Genomic DNA, 23,833 nt, shown 5'->3' with positions numbered 1-23,833 from the left:
TTGACCCTCAAATTCTTCAGTCGGCCTTATACTCTGGAGGAAACCAGAAAACCCTCCAGCTCAGTTCAAGAATAAGCCTGTGGAAAGTTACTTCTTCAAAAGCAAAAGTATCCCATATCATCGCTTCTCATTTTTCTTCTCTTTATCCTTCATGCTGCCTGCAAGATAGGGAGAATGTGAACAATCAGCCGGAGCTCTGATTGCTTACCTTGTCTGTCACCTCTTTCAGCAAATCCCCTAGCTCGGCAACTTGAGGGACTCCTACTACATGGTTTGTATCGCGCTTGACCAAGCCTGAAACTACAAGTAAGCTTCAAGTGAAATTGATACATTACCTTGTGCATCTCCACCAGTTAAAGATACCACCCCTGGATGGAGGAAGAGTACTTCCAGAGAAGATGCCACATCTACCTATGAGACAGATAAGGCACTGACGATACCACATTCCGATACTTAGAAGTTTCGTGATTACGAGATCATTCTCCCACAATATTTCCTAATGTCATTTGTACTAAATCATTCACCTGTACTCACTAAATGAAAGCTTGAACCTATGTACTTGTGTAAACCCTTCACAATTAATGAGAACTCCTCTATTCCGTGGACGTAGCCAATCTGGGTGAACCACGTACATCTTGTGTTTGCTTTCCTATCTATATCCATTTATATACTTATCCACACTAATGATCAGAGCAATCTAGCGAAGATCACAAAAAGCGACCATTTTCGCTACCTAGGATATATCGTGCAAGAGAACGGAGAATTAGAGAGAGATCTCAACCATAGAATAGAAGTTGGATAGATGAAGTGTAAGAGTGCATCCGGCGGGTTGTGTGACCGTCGTAGGCCACTGAAGCTCAAGGGAAAATTTTATAGGACGGCAATAAGGCCAGCGATGTTGTATGGCACATAATGTTGGGCGGTGAAGCATCAACACGTACACAAAATGGGTGTGGCGGAGACGAGGATGCTTCGTGGGATGTGTGGGCACACAAGAAATGATAAGATTGGAAATGAGGATATTCGAGGTAAAGTAGGAGTGGCCGAAATTGAAGGAAAGATGAGAGAAAATCGGTTCCGGTAATTTGGACATGTGCAAAGAAGGCCTACTGACGCTCCGGTTCGAAGATGTGACTACGAGACAGAGGTTCAGGGCCAAAGGGGTAGAGGAAGACCTAGGAAAACTTTGGAAGAGACTCTAAGAAAAGACTTAGAGTACTTGGTTCTAACGGAGGACATGACACAAAACCGAGCGCAATGGCGTTCTAGGATTCATATAGCCGACCCCACTTAGTGGGAAAAGGCTTTGTTGTTGTTGTTGTTGTTGTTTGATGAGTGTTATAGGAATACAGATATATCTCGGTTGTATGCAAGAGGCTCTTGACGATGTGGGGTTCGCTTCTAGGAGACTACCAACCAAACTAATGGACTAATAGCAGTCTAACTGCAGTCCAAAAACCTCAAATGGAAGTCATACAAGCCACCAAAAACACATGGAGATTGAGTCTTATAGTTGCTAAACTTACCTATATTTCAAATTCATAATATGACATTTGAAATCCTTAGTGTACACAAAAATAAAGCTCATATAAAGTTCTAAAGTTTAGGGTTAACGGGAGCTGACCAGTGCCTGAAGTTCGAACATATTGCCTTATCGGATTGAAAATCTTGATCCATATACTTATTTTTGGTCAATTAGTCAATATCCAAATAAATCCATTAAATCGAATCTTGGGAAGAAAAAAAAATCAATATAAAATGAAACTCAAACTCATTTGAATGTAGCAAGTAGCAACGTTATTGACATGCTTACTACATACATACAAGTCGGGTAGACAAGTTATGTTTTTAAAGGCAAACGAGGGAGTAAAGCATAAAAATCTAATAATTTTATCAAATACGATGAAAATTGAGTCTATTCTTATGTCATAATTAGGGCAAATTGATTTTCTTTTCAATTTTAATTTCAAGTAAATATTCAAATTTGGTACATTTTTTTGAATATTGTGAAAAGAAAATATCACTTTACAACCTTGAGTTTGGATTCGAATTACACATGGAGATGGAGACCATTTCAGTCATTTTGCGTTTGGTCTGATGCAAATATTTTTCAGTGTCGTTTCGCCTACACGACGTCGTCTCCTTGGCGCCACAAACAACGTCCGCTCTCTTCCTCCTTCCCTCTTCTTTCTATTTTTTCACTCACTCACCTTGTCACCAAACCCAAAACCCAATGCCGGACGCAGACGCACCCTCCGCTTCCCAAACCTCTATATCCGCCGTGGGCCCCACCCACCACCTCCCTCTCCAAATCCTCAGATCCGACCCGACACCTCCTGCCCCGACCCGATCCGACCCACCGGGATCCACCATCGACTGGCTCCCCGACTTTCTGGAATTTTCATGGGTCGCCTACGGAGCCTCATCGCTACTAGTGATCTCCCACTTCCCCTCCCCACTCTCCGATACAGAAACACTCATCGGACCCATTTTCCGGCAGGTATTCGAGCTCTCCGGCGACCCCTCATCGGCCGTCGAAGCTGTTTCTTGGTCCCCTGCCATGCCCTCGATTGGCGAGCTTGCTGCCGCAGCTGAGAATTGCGTTTGGGTGTTCTCGCATGACTCGGCGACGTCCAAAGGTGCGTGATTGTTGGAGGTTGTTTTAGTGTTTGGTTACTGAGAAAATTGAGAGAGAAAATGAAAAGTGAATGTTAAGGTTTTGAATTGACAGCAGGACTTGAATGAATGTCTTGTAGCAGGTGTGTAAACTGTTTGCAGCGAAAAGGTTTCATATTTCCTGTTTGGTAGCTAGGAAATTTAGATAAAAGATGAGGTGAAATGTTGATATTTTGAATTGGCGACTGGACTTTGGGCATAGAATACAGAGAAGCGGTTAGATGTCGAATGTAGTTGTTTTCTGTTTGGTTTCTGAGAAAGCAAATCAGGAAAGGAAGTGATATTTGATTACAAATACATTGACATTCTTGTGATTTTCTGCATTCATGTGGTCCAAAATGGCAATATGATTAATGTTCTCTTTTAGTTCCTAAAAGTTTAGTAATTTGTTGTAGGCAATAATTCTGGATTCTTTTGTTATTAATTTGGTTTGTATGTCTTAAATTTCAAATCTTTTTACTCATATTCAGGTTCTTTTTGTTGGAGCCAGAATGCAGTACTTGTACAGTCGACGAAGGTTAAGGCAATCAGATGGACGGGCTCAGGGGATGGAATTGTTTCCGGTGGAGTTGAGGTGGTTTTGTGGAAAAGAAATGGCAGGTTTTGGGAAATTGCTTGGAAGTTTAAAGCAGAATTACCACAAAGTATGGTCACCGCAACTTGGTCTCTCGATGGACCATTTGCAACTGCAGCTTATCAGAGTAAATGGCAGACTGAAGGATTGTCAACTAATAAGGCTAGCAAATGTGTGTTAGTATGTCAAAGTGATGGAAAATCTGGATTTTTGAAATCCGACCTACATCATCCTCATGCTGTCTCAATGATTCAATGGAGGCCATCTACCGATAGGCATTTAAACAGAGATGCAAGACATCCACCAAGGCAAGTGTTGCTCACTTGTAGCACAGATGGAACTATTAGGTTATGGTGTGAGGTTAATGATGGAAGGGGAAGAAAATTTGGTAAGGACATGAATGACCCCAAAACAATGAGATGCTCTTTTTCTGTAGCCGCAGTAATAGAGATAAACCAGGCTTTGAATGGACTTCTGGGCACTGATATATATGTGATGTGGGCTACAGAAATTGGGGGTGTATGTAAAACTCGTGAAGGATCTAAACAAATTTTCTCCACAAAAGGTTATCTGCAGGACCTGGCTGGTAATTGCGAGTGGTTGATTGGGTTTGGCCCTGGAATGTTGGTAAATTTCTGGGCTATACACTGTCTCGACGATGTCTCACCAATACGATTTCCGCGGGTTACTTTATGGAAGACACAGAAACTGCAAGGTCTGAAAGTGGGAAATTCTAATTGGACTGGACTTTCTAACTGTAAAGATGGAATACCTCTTAATAAAGTTGTTATCTCAAGGAACTCCTTGTCTGGTCCACCAACATTATGCTCTTTGGTTCAGTTATTACCTTGTAATTCCTTGGTTTGGTCACGAATACATACTCAGACATCAAATAATATAGAGGATACACCCATTAATAAATCTGGTGCAGAGAACATCATATCATGTTCAGCTGGTGGACTCCTGAATTTGGATGGTCATGCTGGAAGAATCTTACAAGTAGATGTGCATCCTTATAGCTGTGAAGTTGAGTTGGCTGTCTCTTTAGATTCTTGTGGATTACTTCTTTTTTGGTTCTTTTCTACTATTTCAAACTGCATCTTGGACCGGCCAACACTAATTCCAACATGGGAGCTTTGTGGGAAGCTTGCGACTCAAGGTTCATGCTCCAAATATACAAGCTTGAGGTGGGCACCATCAATTGGAAATGAAGCAGTTATTCTTCTTATGGGACATGCTGGAGGGATTGATTGCTTTGTTGTAAAAATTCATCACAATGAGGAAGAAAGTATAGAATGTCACTACTTATGTACAATACCTTTTACAGGTCATGGTCCTTATGTGGATGGTCCTGCTAGTATCTTTTCAATTCCTTTGCCTTCAACTTGTCCTAAAACCCTAAAATCTAATAAACTTTTGCTTTTGGGTGTATGGATGAATGGGTTTCAGGCTCTTTCTTGGGAAATAACCTTGCATTCTTTTGATTTATCAAGAAGCTACTGTGAGTGCAATTTTGATGCAGGAAATGCGTCTGAAGGCAGTATGTGGGGATTTGAAACTACTTTTGCTGATAAAAGATATTGTCTTAATGTAAAACCCTGCTCATCACAGATCCCAGATCCTCACACGCATGATGAGGTTACAAGTTTTGCTGTGGTCTACCCAGGTAGAAAGATCTGTATGGAAAAGAATTTGGCTTCTATTATTGATCTATGCTATCCTCCATATATTATGGCTACAGGTTGCTCCGATGGTAGTTTGAAATTGTGGAGGAGTGTCATGGATAAACCATCAACGCCTCACATTCCATGGGAACTTGTGGGTAAGTTTCAGGCACATCAAGGACCTATTAGCCATGTATGCTTATCTGACTGTGGTCGTAAGATAGCAACCCTTTGGAAGGAGCTTTCTTCAAATACTGTTAGCACTCTTCATATATGGGACTCTGTACTCCTAGCAGGTGCAGGGTCTTTTATGCTAGAACATACAATATCCTTTGGTCAAGATCTTGTTGCTTTAAATTGGCTATCATTTGGAAATGGTCAGTTATTACTTGGAGTTTGCACAAAAAATCAGTTGCAAGTATATTCCCAGCAGCGTTGCGGTGGCCAGACTTTATTAAACTCTGAAAAATCATTGAAAAGGGATATATGGGTCTGCATTGCGTCGACTCATACCTTCCCTCTCATTAATGATTTCTTTTGGGGCCCCAGAGCATCAGCTGTATTTGTTCATAGTAGCTACTTTTGTGTAAATAGTCAGTGGTTATTCCTTGCAGATAAGAAACATCTTGTTAATGTCGATCCAAGTTACATCATGGAAAATTGCTTGGATTCTGTGGGTGGAATGGAAGAGGACATTAGTTCTGGAATTTTCATTGATTGTGGACTTGGTCAATTCAGTAAAATATTACTTGATAACAACAGAAGAGATTGCAAGTCTGATATTCCATTGGAGATTGATTTGAAAAAGGATTATCTTTCTAGCAGCTTGTTTGTAGCAAGGGCTCAACTGAAGTGTAGTGGGGCTACTAAAGTAAGTATATGGACCATGCATGAAGTGGTCGAGCAGTTAAGTGGATCTCTGCCAGTTTATCACCCAGAGGCTCTCTTTATGAATATCTATTCAGGTATTAATATCACAGAAGTTCAAGTGAGTTGTGTGGTACTGGTTAAAATCCTCTATTCATCCCCCTCCCCCGCTCACTCTCACACCCTCTCCCTCCCTACCACTCTCTGCATGTCTCTTTTTGTCCCAATCTGAAGTTTCCAAATTGTCCTTTACTTCTAAAGAATCCTTTTTGAGTTCCTTGTTTTCCAAGTAAGTACTTTTGTAGTATTTAATTAGTTTAATAAACAAGGAATCTGTAATGTGTTTAGGAAATTGGAAGCGTGCTTACATTGCTCTGAGGCATCTTAATGAGTTTCTCTCTTCTAATTCTTCTCCTGAGAGGAAGTGTAGCCCTGCAAAGTCTAGCAATTGCATTCCGCAGATTCCTTTGTCAAATTTCCTTGATGCACATATCTCAATAAATTCAAATGACAAAGGATTTCAGTGGAGTGGTGATGCCTCTGTATTTTCTTCATCTTCTCCGTTTCAAAGAGGCTTTGGCCAATTTACAAACAGTTTGGACTCTTATGGTTCCAGTAATATGATCAATTCTTCCTCAACAAAATCTGAACTCAATGACTTTATTGAGCCTTTTGAGAAGTTGTACAAGTCAGCAGATATAAGTGACATAGAGAAGATTCAAATTCTTGCCATTATAGATCTTCTTACTGAATTGTGTAGTTCAAACTCTAGTTCTGCATATGAAAGTCTTGATGAACCTGGACGGAGGTATTTCTGACTTCTGTACCCCATTCTGAATTCTTTTATTTGAGTTATTTTTCTTGAATTTGATTAGAGGTACATTCACAGTGAACACTAATTTCTAGCTAACATAAAACAAGAAAAACTGGATTTTAGGTAACAACAGCCCTCCAATTCGCATAACTATAAAAGGGTAGGTCTGAAACCCAATAGAAACCCAAACCGACAACCATCCCACAAACCATCTGCACCCTCCCCTCTATAATTTTGAAGACTTATATTTTGTTCCATACGCACCATTCAAAACACAGCCAACACACACGGTCCACAAAGCCTCTTCTTTGCCCAACCAAATATACTCTTATTGGAAGTGTGTGGTGATGGCTATTTTCTGAATGATTTAAAGGGAGAGGAATAAAAGTATATTTGATAACGGGAGGGGTGAGGAGACATTTTTTAGTTGGAGAGGGTTCGCTTTTGGGCGTCTCTATGAGCCTTGTCTTTTCCAACTTTAGGGGTACTAATCTTTGACATTTTAGGGACATTTATTGTGAAAATATCTATGTTTCAGTTGGGTATATCCAAGCATAATAGGTTGAGCGGTGATGAACAATTTTTATCTAATAGTGTTGCATAAAACTATACTATTTTCTCATAACTTTTTTGAAGTTGTTTAGTTCTTGAGAGTGATTCAAACAATGTTTTCACTTTTTCTAATTCTTCTATCTTATTCCGAACTGTCCATTCGTTGTAGGTTTTGGGTTGGATTGAGGTTTCAGCAACTACATTTTTTCCGAAAGTCTGGTAGATCAGCATCCGTGGAAGAGTTGGTAATTGACTCCAAGTTGATTGGATGGGCCTACCACTCTGATTGCCAGGAGAATTTATTTGGTTCGTTTCTACCTAATGATCCATCTTGGCAAGAAATGCGGAATTTGGGTGTAGGATTTTGGTTTACAAATACAGCACAGTTGTGTTCAAGGGTAATACTCTAATCTCTTATTCTTTGTATACTTTTATGCACTAAACTAGGGAAATGTCTCTTCTCAATCTTTTTACATAACCAGAAAAGCCGGTTGTCTTCTTTCCAATTTCCCAAACAGTTATCTAGAAGAAAAAAATAAAAACGTAGTAGCTAAACCTGTCTGTGATGTTCATATATTTTGGCAAAGATAAATATGCATTGTGTTGACCAAGTGTACCAAGGCAATAAATTGATCTCGCATAAGCACTGAACTTTAAGTATAAATAAAAAGAAAACAGTTTCAAAAGGTAGTTAATTTGTTTTGTTTTATTATTGTGCCGTAATTTTAGTTTATCAAGTTATGGTCATGTTTAAGATGTTTAGTGACTTCATGCAGCTTCCTTATTGTGCTAGGAATGTAGTGATTAAAATTCTCTTCATGATTTTATGCAGTTTTGACATGACTCAGTTTTTGTCTTTCACTATAGATGGAGAAACTGGCAAGATTGCAGTATCTGAAAAGGAAAGATCCTAAAGACTGTGCATTGCTGTACATTGCACTGAATAGAATTCAAGTTTTGTCTGGCCTTTTCAAAATAAGCAGGGATGAGAAGGATAAGCCCCTTGTTGGATTTCTTTCACGCAATTTTCAGGTACTTTTAAATTTATAGGCTGGTAATATATAATCACTTGTTTCTATCGGAGGAAATGTTTATTCTTGAGTTGAGGTCCTCCTTGTCCCATATTTTCTTCTCTTCATTTATTGGTGCCAGTATGGACTCTCTCTCTCTCTCTCTCACATTTTTTTCCTACTAATTATCAGTTGAACTTGACCAGTAGATTGTCTTAACAATATTCAATCTCAATTTTGCATCCACATTTTATTCTTTCAGGAGGAGAAAAATAAGGCAGCGGCTTTGAAGAATGCATATGTCTTAATGGGGAGACATCAGCTGGAATTAGCAGTTGCTTTCTTTCTGCTTGGAGGTGATACTTCTTCTGCAGTCAATATTTGTGCAAAGAACCTTGGGGATGAACAGCTTGCATTAGTTATCTGTCGACTAGCTGAGGGTCGTGGTGGGCCACTAGAGAGACACTTAATTACGAAGTTCATGCTACCATCCGCAATTGAGAAGGGCGACTGTTGGTTGGGAAGCCTTTTGGAGGTGTGTTTATATAGTTTAACACAATATTTCTTGTTAAAGTGGACTCTGCCACTGTCTGTGATGTGCTGCAGCGCAGTTCTTTAGATGTCATACCTTACGGTGACTCTTCTTGATTTGCAGTGGGAGCTGGGAAATTACTCTCAATCTTTTACATGCATGCTTGGTTTCCAAATAAATTCTGCAACTGAAAAGTATGCACTTTTGTCCAACGGTGCTCCTTTTTCAGACCCAAACGTTGGTCTGTATTGTCTAATGCTAGCAACCAATAATTGCATGAAAAATGCTGTTGGGGAGCAAAATAGTGCATTAATCGGAAGGTGGGCAATATTGACTACAGCTACTGCATTAAACAGATGCGGTCTTCCAGTAAGTTTACTGTTTGATCCATGCTGTTGTTCTGAATGATATATGCTGAATGCGAATGTAGTGTTTTAGGTGATTCTTCCATTTATGAAAGATTAATGACATTCTGAAATGTTGGCCATATTATTGTCTCATGCTAACCTGTTAATGAGTTCCATAATTTTGTAGCTCATAACCTGTTTCTATCAAAATACTGCCTGAGTTTTGACTATATAGTTTCACTGTCCAGTTTATACACCGAGATGCTATAATCTGTAGGACTTGCCTATACAAACTGGTTTCTTGTCTTTGTACTGGAATATGTTGATGCTTTTTTCTAGAGTAAGTGGATGGGTGTCATACTATGTGTACCATTTACATCCAGATCTCTGTGATGAAATTATCCAAAAGCGGAAAAGCCTCCCACCAATTTTACATAAAAACTCCATACGACTTTACATGTATTGAAAGGCATTCGAATTGGTTGTGCATATGGTTTTGCACTTATTGTTACAACTGCTCTTCTAAGGTTCATACTGCTTTCTATTGTCTTATGGCTTGTCAAGTGTAATTGGATTTTATTGTATAGGTGTATGATTGGACAATTCTAATATGCAACTAATAAATCTTATACTTATTGTAAGCTTGAAGCTTTGGAGTACCTTTCATCTTCACCAAACATTCCTGGGGATACAGATGAAAGGGGTACATCAGATCTTGGGCATTCTGAAAATCTGCGTGCAATTCTAAATCCTTCTCCCAGAAATTCTAGCAATTGGTTATCAAGTAATGTGGCTCTCCATCTGGAGTTCCAAGCCAAATCAGATTTGACACTTCAATACTTATCAAAGTTGGTAAGAGAGCATCCAAGCTGGGTGGATATTGTCTTTGGATCTTTTCAAGCTAGTACATGTGTAAAGGAGTGCAAAAATCAGGAATATGTAAAAGTTCTTGAATCTTTCCAACAGAAGTTATACACAACACTAAATCAGTTGGAGCAGAAGTTTTCAGTGGTTCCTTTCCATCTTGTTAGCATGGTACATTTTTAGCCTGTGATGTGATCAAATCTGTTAGTTTGTCTGACATTAAGTGATATTAGTTGTCCTAGATTGACCTTATTTTTTTCTTTTTCATTCTGCAGATTTTAATCTCGCTGTATGATTGTGGGCTGTGGTTTGTTGGATATGATATATTACATAGATACACTGCTCAAAATCAAGATCTAGATAAAATCCAAACAGCTGACAAATTCCTATCATATGCTCTTATGCATAAGCCGCTTTTGAAGGCCACCAGAGAAACTTCCCTTTTGTTTTCACGCGTTATTGTTGCCTGCGGTATAACATGCTCTGTTCTGAAGTCGCATTATATTGAAGACAATGTGTCTGGTGATAGTAGATCTACAGGGTCTGATGCTTTGGAGTATTACTTTCAAGGTCTTATACTGTTATTGAGGAGTTTAAGGGCTGCTTTGGGAACTACCTTTTGCTCCACCACGGAAGATCTCATAATGAAACCCCTTACAATCATTGATTTGATGGAGTATTATGTACATCTTGCATATGCTTGGCATCATAGAAACTCTAAAGTTCTCTTACTATTGGTGCAACCCCTTCTGATCACATTTACTAATGGGCATACACCTTATGAAGTTGATATGAAGAATATGAAGAAACTCCTCACCCAGATTCCAGAGGTGGCGGTTCAAAATAATGTGGGCCTTCATGTTTCTCAAGAGAGAAATATAACGCATTTGGTTCCAGAAGATGAAAGATGGCAAATCATAAGTGTTTGCTTATGGCAACACATATCCAGATTCATGCAACATAACTTAAACGTATTGTCGTATAACCTTGATGATGATGGCTGTTTTGCTGGTGAACCCCATCAAAAATATTTTTCATGGGCACCTATCTCTGCAAGTTTAGATTCTCATAGCAGCAGTCTGAAAGAACTGATTGGGCTGGTCTCATTGAGCTTAGTAAAGTTATTGAAGCCCACACTTTCACAGGTTGCCTCTTATCATGTAAAACAGCTAGCATCACTTCTACAGCACAAAATGGATAATGGGTTGCGTGTAACAACTCTTGTTTGGTTAGAAGAATCTAACAAGTCTCAACCTGGAGCTCTCAATCAGCATATAAATCAGGATAATGTCAAATTGGATACGATAGGTGAAAGACTTGAAGCTGATATGTTATGGGATGCCTGTGCTGACCCTAAAATAATATACGAAAGTTTTGCCAAGGAAAAAATAGACTTGTCTCACTCTCTTGATCATAAACCCTCTAATGGATGGGGTACCATAAACAGGGGCATCGGGGCTGCAGATGAAACTGAGGAAATTCACCATCATGAAGTTACACTCAATAGTAGTTCTCCCAACAGTGAAGCTGGATCACCTGCTAAAAGTGTATTTCGGGGTGGGCATTCTTTCCTTAGTGCCTGGCAGAAAGACACAACCATTTCAAAGGAAGTCACACCTTTTCTAAACCCAAAGGAGATATATAAGAGAAACGGGGAGCTTTTGGAGGTACACAAATCTTCATTTCTTCCCTCTATAACTTTGGGCAATTTACAAATATTATATTGATCACTGCATGACGATCTTTGTATTGAATTAGTTCTAAATCCTGAAAGAGAACGTTTTTGGGCACTTTTGATGATATTTTTTAGTGATTATCTTCTATCTGGATCAGGCATTGTGTCTCAACTCCATTGACCAGAGTCAAGCTGCACTTGCAAGCAACCGAAAGGTATGTTCCTTCACTTGAACCCAATCTGGTGAGAAATCCTTAAATTTATTTTCATACGACTAACCATCTTCTGTGTCTTACACTTCTTAAATGTTTGATTCTATTAGCTTGGGCGTGCACTAGATATAACCTCCTATATTTTTTTCCTCGAGAACTGTGATATGTACCTCATGTATTTAGGTCATCAAAAAGCCAAAAAAAATTAAATAAATAAAAAGAAGCTAAAAATTGTACTGAAATACATGCCATATAACCAACTAGTAGGTCCACAATGATGTTTAAATTATTGCATATATACTACTTACTTTCCAGAAATGTGTCCTGTGTATTTAAAATTGTTAAATTTCATCTTCCTTTGATTATGGAGTTCTCTATATACCTACATAAGCAAACAATTAAAATTGAAGTTGAAACTTCAGCTTAAGAAAACAATGAAAAATTTACTAAAACTGTATAAATTTATTAGAGGTCGCACTTGGTGCGATGGCAAGTGCCTTCGCCCATGAGCGGTAGGTCTCGGGTTCGAGACTTGGGAGCAGCCTCTCCATAAAATGGGGGTAAGGCTAGCCGACATTCACCTCTCCCAGACCTTGCGTAAAGCGGGAGCCTTGTGCACTGGGTACGACCTTTTTTGTATAAATTTATTGAAGTTGAAACTGCAGCTTAAGAAAACAATGAAAAATTTACTAAAACTGTAAATAAATTTATATTTAGTTATGATCTTTCCTACAATCAGTTTGCCTGCTTTCTTTATCGCAAGATCAGCTCTTCCAGAAATACATATATTGCGAAGGATTTAAACTGATTTTTCAATTTTGACAAATGTCATTGTTTGTACTTTGCACCCCGTATGGGAGTTCATCTGAGAGTATTAATGTCAACTTCTTGTGATTCAGGGGATTATATTTTTTAATTGGAAGGATGATATGCCTTTCAGAGATCATTCAGATTATATTTGGTCACTGGCTGATTGGCCACCAAATGGGTGGGCTGGTTCTCAGTCAACCCCTGCTCCAACATGTGTTTCTCCTGGTGTTGGTCTTGGAAGCAAGAAAGGAGCACACCTTGGATTGGGTGGAGCAACTGTTGGTGTGGGTTCTTTTGCAAGGCCAGGAAGAGATTTGACGGGTGGTGGAGCATTTGGGGTTCCAGGTTATGCTGGTATGGGTGCATCTGGTTTAGGTTGGGAAACTCAAGAGGACTTTGAGGAGCTTGTTGACCCACCAGCTACTGTGGAGAATGCAAATACGAGGGCTTTTTCCAGTCACCCATCTAGACCTTTCTTCTTGGTTGGGTCTAGCAATACACACATCTACTTATGGGAGGTATGAAACTTTGACAGTGAAGTTATTGGATTTGCTTCAAGATCCTGTAGATACTATTTGCAATCTGTTATCTGATATCTGCATTGGTTTTCCTTGAGTGGTTTTTGTGAAGATTCTTATAGATCTCAACAGCGCAGGATAGAATCTTAAGGAAAGTCTTCTTATGAGGATATTTTAAATCATATTATCATATAGTATTTTGCTTGATGAGTCTTGTGGTCAAATCCAAAGTCTTTTGTTGGTTACAGTTAACTACAATAATTTGTTACTAGGGTGCATTCATGCAGTATTTTTTTATTTTCTTTTTTTTTTAGACAGTCATAATTACCCAAGAAACATTATATCTTTGTCCCCTTTGTGGTAACTGGTAACTTATATTTTCAATTTTTCATGATATACTTGTATGTTATTAGAGGTCGCACTTGGTGCGATGGCAAGTGCCTTCGCCCATGAGCGGTAGGTCTCGGGTTCGAGACTTGGGAGCAGCCTCTCCATAAATGGGGGTAAGGCTAGCCGACATTCACCTCTCCCAGACCCTGCGTAAAGCGGGAGCCTTGTGCACTGGGTACGACCTTTTTTATACTTGTATGTTATTCTACCGTGACCTCCAATCTATCCTGCACACTTTTTGCAAAATATTTCTTCCTACAATGCACCGTGAAGAATGCACCGAAACTATGTTCAAATACCATCATAATAAGTGCTGTAAAGTGCAATCTTGTGAATATTTTACCATCTCTGTATGTCACCTTTAAGGGCATATAATTATATGTAAATTTTATAAATGCAGTTTGGTAAGGACAAAACTACTGCAACTTATGGAGTGCTGCCTGCTGCAAATGTCCCTCCACCTTATGCTCTTGCATCGATATCCGCTTTGCAGTTTGACCACTGTGGACACAGGTTTGCTACTGCGGCCTTAGATGGAACTGTGTGCACGTGGCAGCTGGAGGTCGGAGGAAGGAGTAACATTGGTCCTACGGAGTCATCTCTATGCTTTAACAGCCACGCATCGTATGTGTTATATAAATTTTAAAATTCTACACACAATTCCAATTGTTAAGCTCTTAACTACGTTATGGAAAAAAAGTGTATCATCAGGAATTCTTTTGAGCATTGCTGCAGTATGTGTTAAGATGAAGTAACAGTAACCTTTGCTTCAAGCTTTTTTCATTTTGGGGTGGCTACTTACCTCTTTATGATTTAATGCAATCACTCTATGGTGATAGCAGAAACCTGATATTATTGTAATACCCTCCTATAGTTCTGGACTTCATTGTGTTCAACAGTTTGTTGTTAGCCTAAACTTTAACTGTTTAGGTGGATGTTGATCCATAGCAAATGACCATTCGTATTGAAGTGGTTATCTATTGACCTTGATTTATTTTTGGTACCCTGTTTCAGCATGTTTACTCAATATATGTGTGTCATTTGGTTGTCTAGTATTGTTTGTCTGTATGTGCATGATTATGTTGTTGACCTGTGGTTAACACTCAATTTTAATCTGATAATTTCTATCGTTTCCAACTGTAATTTCATTTGCAGCGATGTTGCTTATGTCACTTCAAGTGGATCAATCATTGCTGTGGCTGGATATAGCTCCAATAGTGTTAATGTGGTTATATGGGATACATTGGCTCCACCTACAACCTCACGAGCTTCTATTCTTTGTCATGAAGGTCTCTCTCTCACTCTCACTCACTCTCTCTCTCTCTCTCTCTCTCTCTCTCTCTCTGTGTGTCACACGTCGGACATTGTTATTAACTTTCTTGTCCAGTTAATAATTTTTCTTCATCTTGTATATGCCTTGTTTTTTTTTCTGTGTGAAGGTGGTGCACGCTCGCTTGCAGTGTTTGATAATGACATAGGAAGTGGCTCTGTCTCCCCCCTTATTGTGACTGGTGGTAAAGGTGGTGATGTCGGACTTCATGATTTCCGGTACATTGCTACTGGAAGGAGTAAAAGGCATAGGCATTCGGATAAAGGTGAACAAGTCATCAAGACATCATCGAATAATGATACGCATTCTGAAAATGGCACCAAATTTGGGGAACAAAATCAAAATGGGATGCTTTGGTATATACCGAAGGCTCACTCAGGTATAACCTGATTAATTTTCAAGCAAGAGTAACTGTGAATAAAATTATTTGTTGGATCACTTATCATTTAACTTTTTACTGAATTAATCTGGGTGAAGGGAGTGTGACCAAGATATCCATAATCCCAAACACGAGTTTGTTCTTAACTGGAAGCAAAGATGGAGATGTTAAGCTTTGGGACGCCAAGAAAGCTAAGTTGGTACATCACTGGCCGAAGTTGCATGAAAGACACACATTTTTGCAACCAAGCACTCGAGGCTTTGGCGGAGTAGTCCAGGTAAGTCCTTTGTTCATCTTGTATCTGTATATGTATTGTAGTTAGACACAGTAAGTGATTTCTGTTACCTCGTAAGATAAATTACATAAGGTGACACCACATTCCATGTCATAGGCTGCTGTCACAGATATAAAAGTCGTTTCACACGGTTTTCTTTCGTGCGGTGGAGACAGCACTGTAAAGTTAGTTCAACTCAAAGACCACATCTGAACTCGTGGACAATAGGACTGCTGAAAACACGAAATTTCGCTTAAACTGTCCACAATTCAAAGTTGGTGATTGGTGAAAACGAGAGATACTTCCCACATTGCTCGACTGTTGCTTGTCACTGTCACTAGCATATACTGTAGTCGACTCGAGGATGATAAGTGAAGGCAGTATGAACTGTGTAACGTTTCTTGCTTGGAGGCGTCTTCCAGGACCATACAATAAGAAAAGAAATCAGATAGGAAGTTTATTGGTTTTTCACTGTGATCTTCGAGCAACGTTGTTCGGAAAGCCGGCATTGTCGAGTGTCTTCCGTCGACTGCTCTGCCCTTCTCATGGCAGTATCTGCTTTCGAATTACAACAGAAAAATTACCCCTTATTTTTATATACTTGTAGTATTTTGCATTAACTCAAACTGTTCCAAAAAGCTACTAGGAGAGAATGTAAAGTGAATCAATTTTTTTACCATTTTACGTTATATTTTACTGAGAGTTTTTTACTGCCATTCCCAGCCCACGGAGAGAGTAAAAGAAAAAGAAGGAAATGTCAAGATATTCTCTGTGGTCTCGACTCTGATTGTCTGTGGGAAGAGAGGGTGTCTGTGGGCAGAAAGACAGCACACGATAAACACGTGGCACTCCCGGTTTGCATTGCAAGCAACTACAAAAAAAGTCAAAAAGTACTTTTAGTCTGCTTTTGTTGGTAACTTTTACCGGAAGGAATGCTTCTACTTTGGTTCACACCTTTTGCCCTTTGGATAACTTAAATTCCCATCAATTAGTTCACTTAATTAGCCTTTATAGGTTGTCCATGCTTGGCCATAAATCAATGGGCACACCCTGAAAAATACCTCATACCTCTCTTGATCTTTCGTATTGAGTCGTGAGTCGTGACGATGATGTTAGAACGTGAGCATCAAATTCAAAACCTGCTAATACCAAATCTTTTGAAACGCTTATGGTATGCTTTTATTCTTTGATTTGAGATGCGGTAACACCTCATTCGTGCGATAGAACATGAGGATTCAGCTCTTAGATCAATTGGCAATGCGTGAAGTGGCACAAAACATTGGACGGGCAATGGCACACACTATATACTCATGGCTGCCTTGATGATCACTATGTTCAAGTAAAAACGAATCATATTCAATTTTGTACATAAATTATACTAGCATCAGTCATGCGTGATAGTGACATAATCGCTGATGATTATAATTCGTGAGGTATATCCAACGCACATCAACAACTATAAGAACACCACGAGATTAACGCTAGCACAATCCAACGCACATCAACGATGACTATGATAGCACCACGAGATCAACGCTAGCTCAACTCTACATATCATAGTCACCCAATTCAAGATCTTGATGATTAATTCAAGCTAAGTTCTTAGCCCTTATACACATAGGGTCCATCTCATCACTCTCACATGATCATGGGGCCCACCCTAGATGCCAAATTCCGCTCCATATTATCAACGTATATCTATTACCTGGGAGAAACCGCAATGGTTGGTTGGTCTATTTGGACCCCAATCCCTAGAAAGATTTTTTAATATTCAAGCGCTATTCTATAAATAATATATTTCTATTTATTTTATGATACATCGAATAATTGCTTGAATACTGAGTACTTTAAAAAATTTCTGCCACCCCACCCATTTGCCGGATTTGGATCCTATTCGAATTCAAATTGTGGGAATTCTAGGACTTCTCATATCTTAGTTACTTATCGTGCATGATGCGATAAAAAATTATTTGATATTTTTTATTTAAAATTAAACACAAATAATACATGATAAAAATTAATTGCACGATGTACGATGAACAGTTACGACGTAGGAATAACACAAAGTAGATCCGAAGAAGATCCTGCCCGTGACAATTTTCCCTCCAAAAAGACTAAAAAATAACACTTTTAAGGGTACAATCCTATCCTATGTAATATGTGGACCCATCCTGTACCCTTGGATCTCCCATCGCTGCCACGTGTCACGAATCCACCAGCCGACTGCAATTTTACATCTTAAAGTGGATATCATATATCGGTATTTAATTTCAAACCCAAATTACGAAACGTGGGCCCCCACACGACAAAGACAATGCTCGTATGGCCAATACGGCGTCGCAGGAGTCTCGAGGGGGGTGTACAATATTTGGTTGCTGAATGGGGCTGTGCAAAACTGCAAACCGACAGCATAAAAGCAGGAAAGTGATAACTGAAAAACGAAAGCTCTTCTCTGACATGGCTCATCATCTTCTCGCTTCCTCTTAGAGTCCTTGTCTGAATTTCCGTCTTTGCAACCGCAAAACGGTTCGTTTCATTGAACGGTTTAGATCCAAGCCTAACGAGTTCCCACTTTTTCATTTACCTTAGAGGTTTGTTCTGCTTCTCTGTTTTTCTTCTTCTTCTTCCTGTTTGATGGAATTGAATTGGTGGGTGCTTTTGTTTCTAAGTTTTTTATGGATTTTTTTTTTTGTTGGGTTTTGTTTTTCACCATGTTTGCTAATCTGGGTTCGTCTCATGAACTACGAGGAGGGGATTCGAACTTGAGTGCAGAGGCGGAGCACACTGCTCCTGTCTCTCGCTAACTTGGCTAAGTCCAAGCCTGCTAATTTGGGTGCTTAAATTTGGCAGGATTATGTTTAAGGGTTAGTAAGGTCATTCAGAACCCTTTGGCATTTTGCATTGGGGTTTCTTATAGAAAGAAAACAAGGGTTGGATTAAGGACGGTTGAATGAATGTTTGAGGGTTTGGTCTTTGCTTTTACTCATCCAGTGGAGGTAATGGCTCTTCAACATTTTAATTGGTATTAATGTTTTTAAAGCTTTCTATTTTTTTTTCGTGATTTCGAATTTTTGTGCAGTTGCTAATTGTGTTATCCATTGGTTTTTGTTCTTCTTCTGATTGTGTTGGTGCTTTTATTCGTTTGAACTTCTGTTTTGTATTTGTTTTGAGCGATGCGGGATTAAGATTTGTTTTTTCATTGGCCTTGAAGAAAAGGAATGATGGTGATTGGGGTTGTTGATTCTCCTCGAGTGCGATTCTCATAAAGTCAAGCGAGCACGCAGCGAGCTTGATATAAAGGGAAGTAGGTTGTGGAGTTGGAATCTAGGAATTTCCACATCGATCGCAGTTGTGTGACTTGTAAGGAGATTCGGGTTTTGAGTCAAATTGGCTGGGTTGACAACGGTTGCAAAACCCGCCTGATCATGATATAAAGTATAGCAAGCTTTATAATCTGGTTTGTATCTTATAATTTTTCGGGTAATGAAGGATTTCAGCTAGTTCTAGTGTGTAAAATCGGGATATCCGGTGTCCCATTACATAACTTCGGCTGACACCATGGACTTTTAACAGCTTCCATAAGTTGTCATTCTCCAAATGAACTGTGAACTTGTCCAATATGTTGAAGACTTGCCATCGTCTTGATTTTAATTTTAGAACCTATCTTGGATTCTTCTAATGAATAATTGTTTTGTTTTTCTCTTGTTGCTTCTCTGGTGGGATTTCGGTAGTGAAATAGTACGACCCTTTCTGATGTGTTCTTCTTTTTTTGTTAACAGTGTGCAGCGTATTTGCCTTCTACAAGGTAAAATGTGCAAAAGAATAACAAGTTGATGGCAGCAGCAGAAGCAAGGGCTGTGTGGCAGAGAGCAGCTAATCGTTGTTTCGTCCAAGAGGATGCCAAAAGAGCTCCCAAGTTAGCGTGCTGCCAATCCTCTTCTTCCACAACTAGGCAGGTTGATGCTGGGCCTGCAATTGGAGCAGAAGGGCCAGATCATCCTGCCGCCGGTTTCATGCCTGTCAACCGGAATCCATATTCTAGTCGACCCCCCGGTACAAGATGGTGGCTGCAACCTAGCCATGGGCACCAAAAGGATTTTACATACGAACAGTTAAATGCTTTGGAGGCTGACATGGAAACACTGAGAGCTGGGTTCGTGAAATCAACACCCAACACTAGCGAGGTCCACCAGCAAAAAGCAGAATTCACTGATGCGGATAGTATCTCCGCTGTTTGTACGAAGACAGGCTACGAAGTGCAAAAGCAAGATGTTAGCACCAAATATTGTGAAAACATGCAGGAACTTCTCCAATACGAAATGAAGGGAAAATGTGAAATAATGGGGATGGATACCATTGATTGCCCAGTTTCCAAGAAACCCAAGGAGTTTTGTTGTGATTATCCTTGGCTTGGAGGTGGGAGAGCTGAACCATGGTGGCGGACAACGGACAGAGATGAATTGGCTTCCTTGGTTGCTCAGAAGTCGCTTAACCATATTGAGAACTGCGACCTTCCCCCACCTCAGAAAATGTATCATAAGAGACATCCATATGCTGATATTGGTTGTTCTGACCCGAATGTGATATTGGGGACATCTTTAGATGCGAAGGCCCAAGCGAACTATCTTTCCAATATGACCACTCCTGCACATCGCTATCGTGAATCTGGAAAGGGAGAAGCATCCGGAGAAGGGCACTCCGACAAGTCATTCAGGTGGTTATTACATAATAGATTGACATTTCAGGTCCCCATGTTATTTACGAATTCTTTCAGATTTTTAGATTGTACTCCGTCTAAAAAAAAATTTGGGACTAGCAATCTGAGATCAGATGTATTACTACTTGCAGAGACGTCATGGAGATTCAACAACCTTCTGAGGGTGAGCCTACAAAAGCTCAGCTAATGGAGGCACTCTGCCATTCTCAAACACGTGCAAGGGAAGCTGAGATGGCGGCGAAGCAAGCTTATGCCGAGAAGGAGCACATCTTTAAGCTCTTCTTCAGACAAGCCTCTGAACTCTTTGCCTATAAGCAGTGGTTCCGATTGCTGCAGCTGGAAAGCCTTTATCTCCAGATCAAAAACAATGACCAGCGTCCAAGCGCCACTGTTTTACCGGAGGGACTTCCATGGATGCCATCCAAAGGCAAGAAACTGCGGAGGAGCCGGCGTAAGGGTGCCAAGGGTAAAGGAGGAAGGAGGGCCGAACCCAGACACGACATTACAACGTATGCTGTTGCTTTTGCATTGGGGTTCGGTCTTGTTGGTGCTGGGTTGCTGCTGGGATGGACTGTGGGGTGGATGTTACCCCATTTCTAGGCTGTGTAGTAGTTCTGAGTTCTGACCATTTCATGCTTCTTGTAATGATTGTTCAAAAGGGAATAGGTATTTTGGGTTAGTTTCTTTTTCTGTGTATTTCGTCCAGGTTTTTCGTAGTTTTCGTATGTAAATATACCCCGATGTACGTGTATAAATACTGCAAGGACGGATGAGATTCTGCATAAAATTGGTTGGTTGTTCTTCCACCTTATGTTTGTAAATTATAACAAGTCTTGCTTCCTTTTCCTTTTGTTTTCCTATGTAACTATATCAAGACCTTGAAAGCCAGTTTGGTGTTTAAATTTTGTGTGTTTTGACTTTGATGCTCTCATGATTTATGAGACTTGTGTGTAGCTTCAGAATATGGCATCACAGTCGGAAATTTTGAAGAGACGACTTTCCTGTCCCGCTGAATGAAGAGTTAGTTGCCATCGATGAGAGAAAGAGGAATCAATCGGTGTTATTGTTACGTTACGATGTTGTGCTACTGTTAATTTATTCATGTTATAATACGTTCATCCACTTATAACGTTAAAACTCACTTAGCCTTATGATTTACTCTTATTATATTACGTTGATAATATATTAACACATTGTGATACTCAAACTCAAAAGAGAACTCACTTTAACATAAGAGTGTTACACATTAGAGCATCTTCAGTGGGTGGTGTATTACCTCTTTTTTAGCTCATGAAGAAGAATACCATATTTGAGTGGACGTCTAACTGCAAAGAAGTCTTTCAATTTGAATACAATTATTTCTACAATTTGAAGGCGATATGGTTTACCGTGCGCCAAACTGTGACAAGGAGGGGGCTAAAAATGCAAGTGATCATTTACGACAATGGTGGAAAAGTGTTGAGTTCTTGTATAACGGTGTAGATCTTAACCCGAAAATGTGATTATTAATTAATATTTCCATTTTGCCCATGGTGCATGAGAAAATAACCCGAATATAAACTTGGGTCTCTCTATTGGAACCAAAATGGAAGCAAATGGACCATAATAGTTAGGACTGGATTAATGAGAAGCCCAAGTTTGAGCCCAAATTAAGTAGTGAACCCGATTCGTTAATGACCCGTCCCTTCACCCGGGTCTTCTTGCGAAGCAGATCCGTTTCTGGTTCCTTCCATTTCCTTGCAGCTTTCTAGGTCGTAGCTCAGACGACGAAGAGGATCACTCACACGCACAAACTCGAAAGTACACACACCAGAGAGATGGCAGTGATGGAGAAGCTCAGGATGTTCGTCGCTCAGGAGCCTGTCGTCGCAGCTTCTTGCCTCATCGCCGGCGTTGGTACTCTCTCTCTCCCTCTAGTTAAATTTAGGATCCAATTGATGGGATTCAAATGCCCAGAATTGGAACACTGATTTCAATGTTTATAAATTGAGTTTTGGTTTCGTGTTCAAAGTTACCGATTTGAGGGGGTTTTCATCTCAAATTAGATGATGGGCAGTTGCCAATGCGTTTTCTTTTGAATGTTTGAGCGCAATGAAGGTGTAATTTAGAGCTGTTTGATGCCGAGGAAGTCTTGGTTTCTTTCCCTTTGAAGTGTGTGAAGTATTGCATACTTTAAAGCAGGAATTTGCATGCATGTTTCAAGGCAAAGTTTGAATCTTTTTGCCGAATTTCGTTATCTCGTGATCTCTTACGATTTACAAGTTTAAGAATTCCATGTTTTGGAGCTGTTTGCATTCATTTATCGAAGAAAAACTCAGAAGAATAATTAGTTCCTAATGAATTAGAATTGCATTTTCCAATTGCAAAATTATCCCTATAGAAATTGTATTAGATTCGGGTCAAATTTGGCTCCTAATGTTTTCAAGTTAATAAATCAAGCATTCTAAGAATCATCTAATCAGTATCTGTTAAGGTTTCAAGGGCATTCCTGTCGGGGTTATTGCCATCTTCAACTGACTCGTTATTGTGGATTGAATTTCAGGACTCTTCCTTCCCGCTGTAGTAAGGCCAATTCTAGATTCCTTTGAAGCATCTAAGCAAGTCCCTCAGCCTGCTTTAAGTGATGTGAGTGTTAAATCACATGTTAATTTGAATTTTCATTCGTACCACCTAATTATGCACTTTACACCATTGGAGTACTTGGTATGTTGTTTTGCTCGTAGTGAAATGTTCACGGCTGATTCATGCTTTTCCAGATTAGAACATAATTTAACTTGGATAAAGTGACTGCTCAAAAGATCTAGCGTTGATACTATGATGGTGTTCAACTTAGATCTTATCACTACTGAGCTGCTTTAAGGAACCTATCCAACACGGTGGACTTCATCTTATAGTTAGAATGGTGGTCTTCATAGAATGCTTATGGACCCTCACAACGCCTTTACATAGGTCTACGTGGTTTGGTGCTCTTACACTTCAATGAGCATGTAACTTGGAAAGGATAGGAAAACAAGAACATAGAATAATCGGATCCTCTCAACTTGCCTTGCCCCTTACATACATTGACATGATTTGATTATGTGCTTTTACACGTCCACGAGTTTTGAACAATTTTTTCTCAAAAAAAAAAAAAGTTACAAATGATTTGATACCCTCACAACATTTCAACATCTTCTGACTTGTTTGTTTACTATCACTCCTTTTCTGAATTACCCGGGTATTTTTTGCAGGTGGTTGCAGGTATGACAGGTAAAAAATAGCGGTGATATGATTTATCGGTACAGGCAACAAAATTCGAACGATTTCCCTGTCATTTTTCCATTGTCTTGAGCATTGAAATAAGCATGACAAACTTGTATGGAGACAGTGATGCTGCATGTTGAATATTATCCTTTTTGTTACAAGCATATGATTGGTTTCCTGTCGCGTTAACTTTAACTAGCCGAAGCTTAATTTGAAGCCTAATCAATGCAGTTCTTGTTAGATTGAAGCCTAATTTGAAGCTTAATGAATGCATGTTGGACACAAGTGTCTGCTGCTGTTTTATTCTTCATACGAATTCAAATTTCTTTCCATTGTCTTGTACAACTTTCGTTTGTCCCGATAAACATAATTTACAGGTTTGAAT

The 23,833-nt window shown here is 39.5% G+C and overlaps 3 protein-coding genes across 5 annotated transcripts; all 3 read left to right on the top strand.

The window, feature by feature from the left end:
* Positions 1 to 2,178: 2,178 nt before the first annotated feature.
* LOC103415639 (uncharacterized) lies at positions 2,179 to 16,204 on the top strand. Of its 2 annotated transcripts, none has more exons than XM_008353979.4 (16): positions 2,179 to 2,639; positions 3,147 to 5,879; positions 6,130 to 6,589; positions 7,317 to 7,545; positions 8,015 to 8,179; positions 8,420 to 8,692; positions 8,813 to 9,058; positions 9,679 to 10,071; positions 10,176 to 11,567; positions 11,734 to 11,790; positions 12,687 to 13,115; positions 13,906 to 14,129; positions 14,661 to 14,794; positions 14,945 to 15,214; positions 15,313 to 15,491; positions 15,606 to 16,204. In XM_008353979.4, the coding sequence occupies exons 1-16, from the start codon at positions 2,234 to 2,236 to the stop codon at positions 15,699 to 15,701; spliced, it is 7,686 nt and encodes a 2,561-aa protein (XP_008352201.3). In that variant the 5' UTR covers positions 2,179 to 2,233; the 3' UTR covers positions 15,702 to 16,204. The 2 variants fall into 2 exon arrangements, with proteins under 2 accessions (XP_008352201.3, XP_070680362.1); XM_070824261.1 differs by having other exon boundaries at positions 2,204 to 2,639; positions 3,167 to 5,879.
* Positions 16,205 to 17,841: 1,637 nt separating this feature from the next.
* Positions 17,842 to 21,011, top strand: LOC103406210 (uncharacterized). 2 transcript variants are annotated; one of them, XM_008345213.4, is made up of 3 exons: positions 17,842 to 18,079; positions 19,268 to 20,202; positions 20,337 to 21,011. In XM_008345213.4, the coding sequence occupies exons 2-3, from the start codon at positions 19,322 to 19,324 to the stop codon at positions 20,803 to 20,805; spliced, it is 1,350 nt and encodes a 449-aa protein (XP_008343435.3). In that variant the 5' UTR covers positions 17,842 to 18,079; positions 19,268 to 19,321; the 3' UTR covers positions 20,806 to 21,011. The 2 variants fall into 2 exon arrangements, with proteins under 2 accessions (XP_008343435.3, XP_070680344.1); XM_070824243.1 differs by lacking the exon at positions 17,842 to 18,079 and adding an exon at positions 18,321 to 18,484.
* Positions 21,012 to 21,737: 726 nt separating this feature from the next.
* On the top strand, positions 21,738 to 23,612 carry LOC103406211 (uncharacterized). Its single transcript, XM_008345214.4, has 3 exons — positions 21,738 to 22,101; positions 22,748 to 22,830; positions 23,436 to 23,612. The coding sequence occupies exons 1-3, from the start codon at positions 22,023 to 22,025 to the stop codon at positions 23,463 to 23,465; spliced, it is 192 nt and encodes a 63-aa protein (XP_008343436.1). The 5' UTR covers positions 21,738 to 22,022; the 3' UTR covers positions 23,466 to 23,612.
* The last annotated feature ends 221 nt before the right edge of the window (positions 23,613 to 23,833 follow it).

Source organism: Malus domestica, chromosome 01 (genome assembly GCF_042453785.1).
Source record: "Malus domestica chromosome 01, GDT2T_hap1".
NCBI classification, from domain to species: domain Eukaryota; kingdom Viridiplantae; phylum Streptophyta; class Magnoliopsida; order Rosales; family Rosaceae; genus Malus; species Malus domestica.
The sequence above is the reverse complement of the archived record's forward strand: the minus strand, read 5'-3'. Positions and strand labels throughout refer to the sequence as shown.

What these genes read in the sequence shown, in the direction of transcription:
- LOC103406210 (XM_008345213.4), top strand. Translation starts at nt 19,322, where the DNA reads ATGGCAGCAGCAGAAGCAAGGGCTGTGTGGCAGAGAGCAGCTAATCGT. An exon ending in CACTCCGACAAGTCATTCAG is followed by an intron (nt 20,203 to 20,336) that starts GTGGTTATTACA and finishes TACTACTTGCAG; the next exon opens with AGACGTCATGGAGATTCAAC.
- LOC103406211 (XM_008345214.4), top strand. Translation starts at nt 22,023, where the DNA reads ATGGCAGTGATGGAGAAGCTCAGGATGTTCGTCGCTCAGGAGCCTGTC. An exon ending in TTGCCTCATCGCCGGCGTTG is followed by an intron (nt 22,102 to 22,747) that starts GTACTCTCTCTC and finishes ATTGAATTTCAG; the next exon opens with GACTCTTCCTTCCCGCTGTA. An exon ending in CTCAGCCTGCTTTAAGTGAT is followed by an intron (nt 22,831 to 23,435) that starts GTGAGTGTTAAA and finishes TATTTTTTGCAG; the next exon opens with GTGGTTGCAGGTATGACAGG.
- LOC103415639 (XM_008353979.4), top strand. Translation starts at nt 2,234, where the DNA reads ATGCCGGACGCAGACGCACCCTCCGCTTCCCAAACCTCTATATCCGCC. An exon ending in GGTTGGGAAGCCTTTTGGAG is followed by an intron (nt 8,693 to 8,812) that starts GTGTGTTTATAT and finishes CTTGATTTGCAG; the next exon opens with TGGGAGCTGGGAAATTACTC. An exon ending in TAAACAGATGCGGTCTTCCA is followed by an intron (nt 9,059 to 9,678) that starts GTAAGTTTACTG and finishes ACTTATTGTAAG; the next exon opens with CTTGAAGCTTTGGAGTACCT.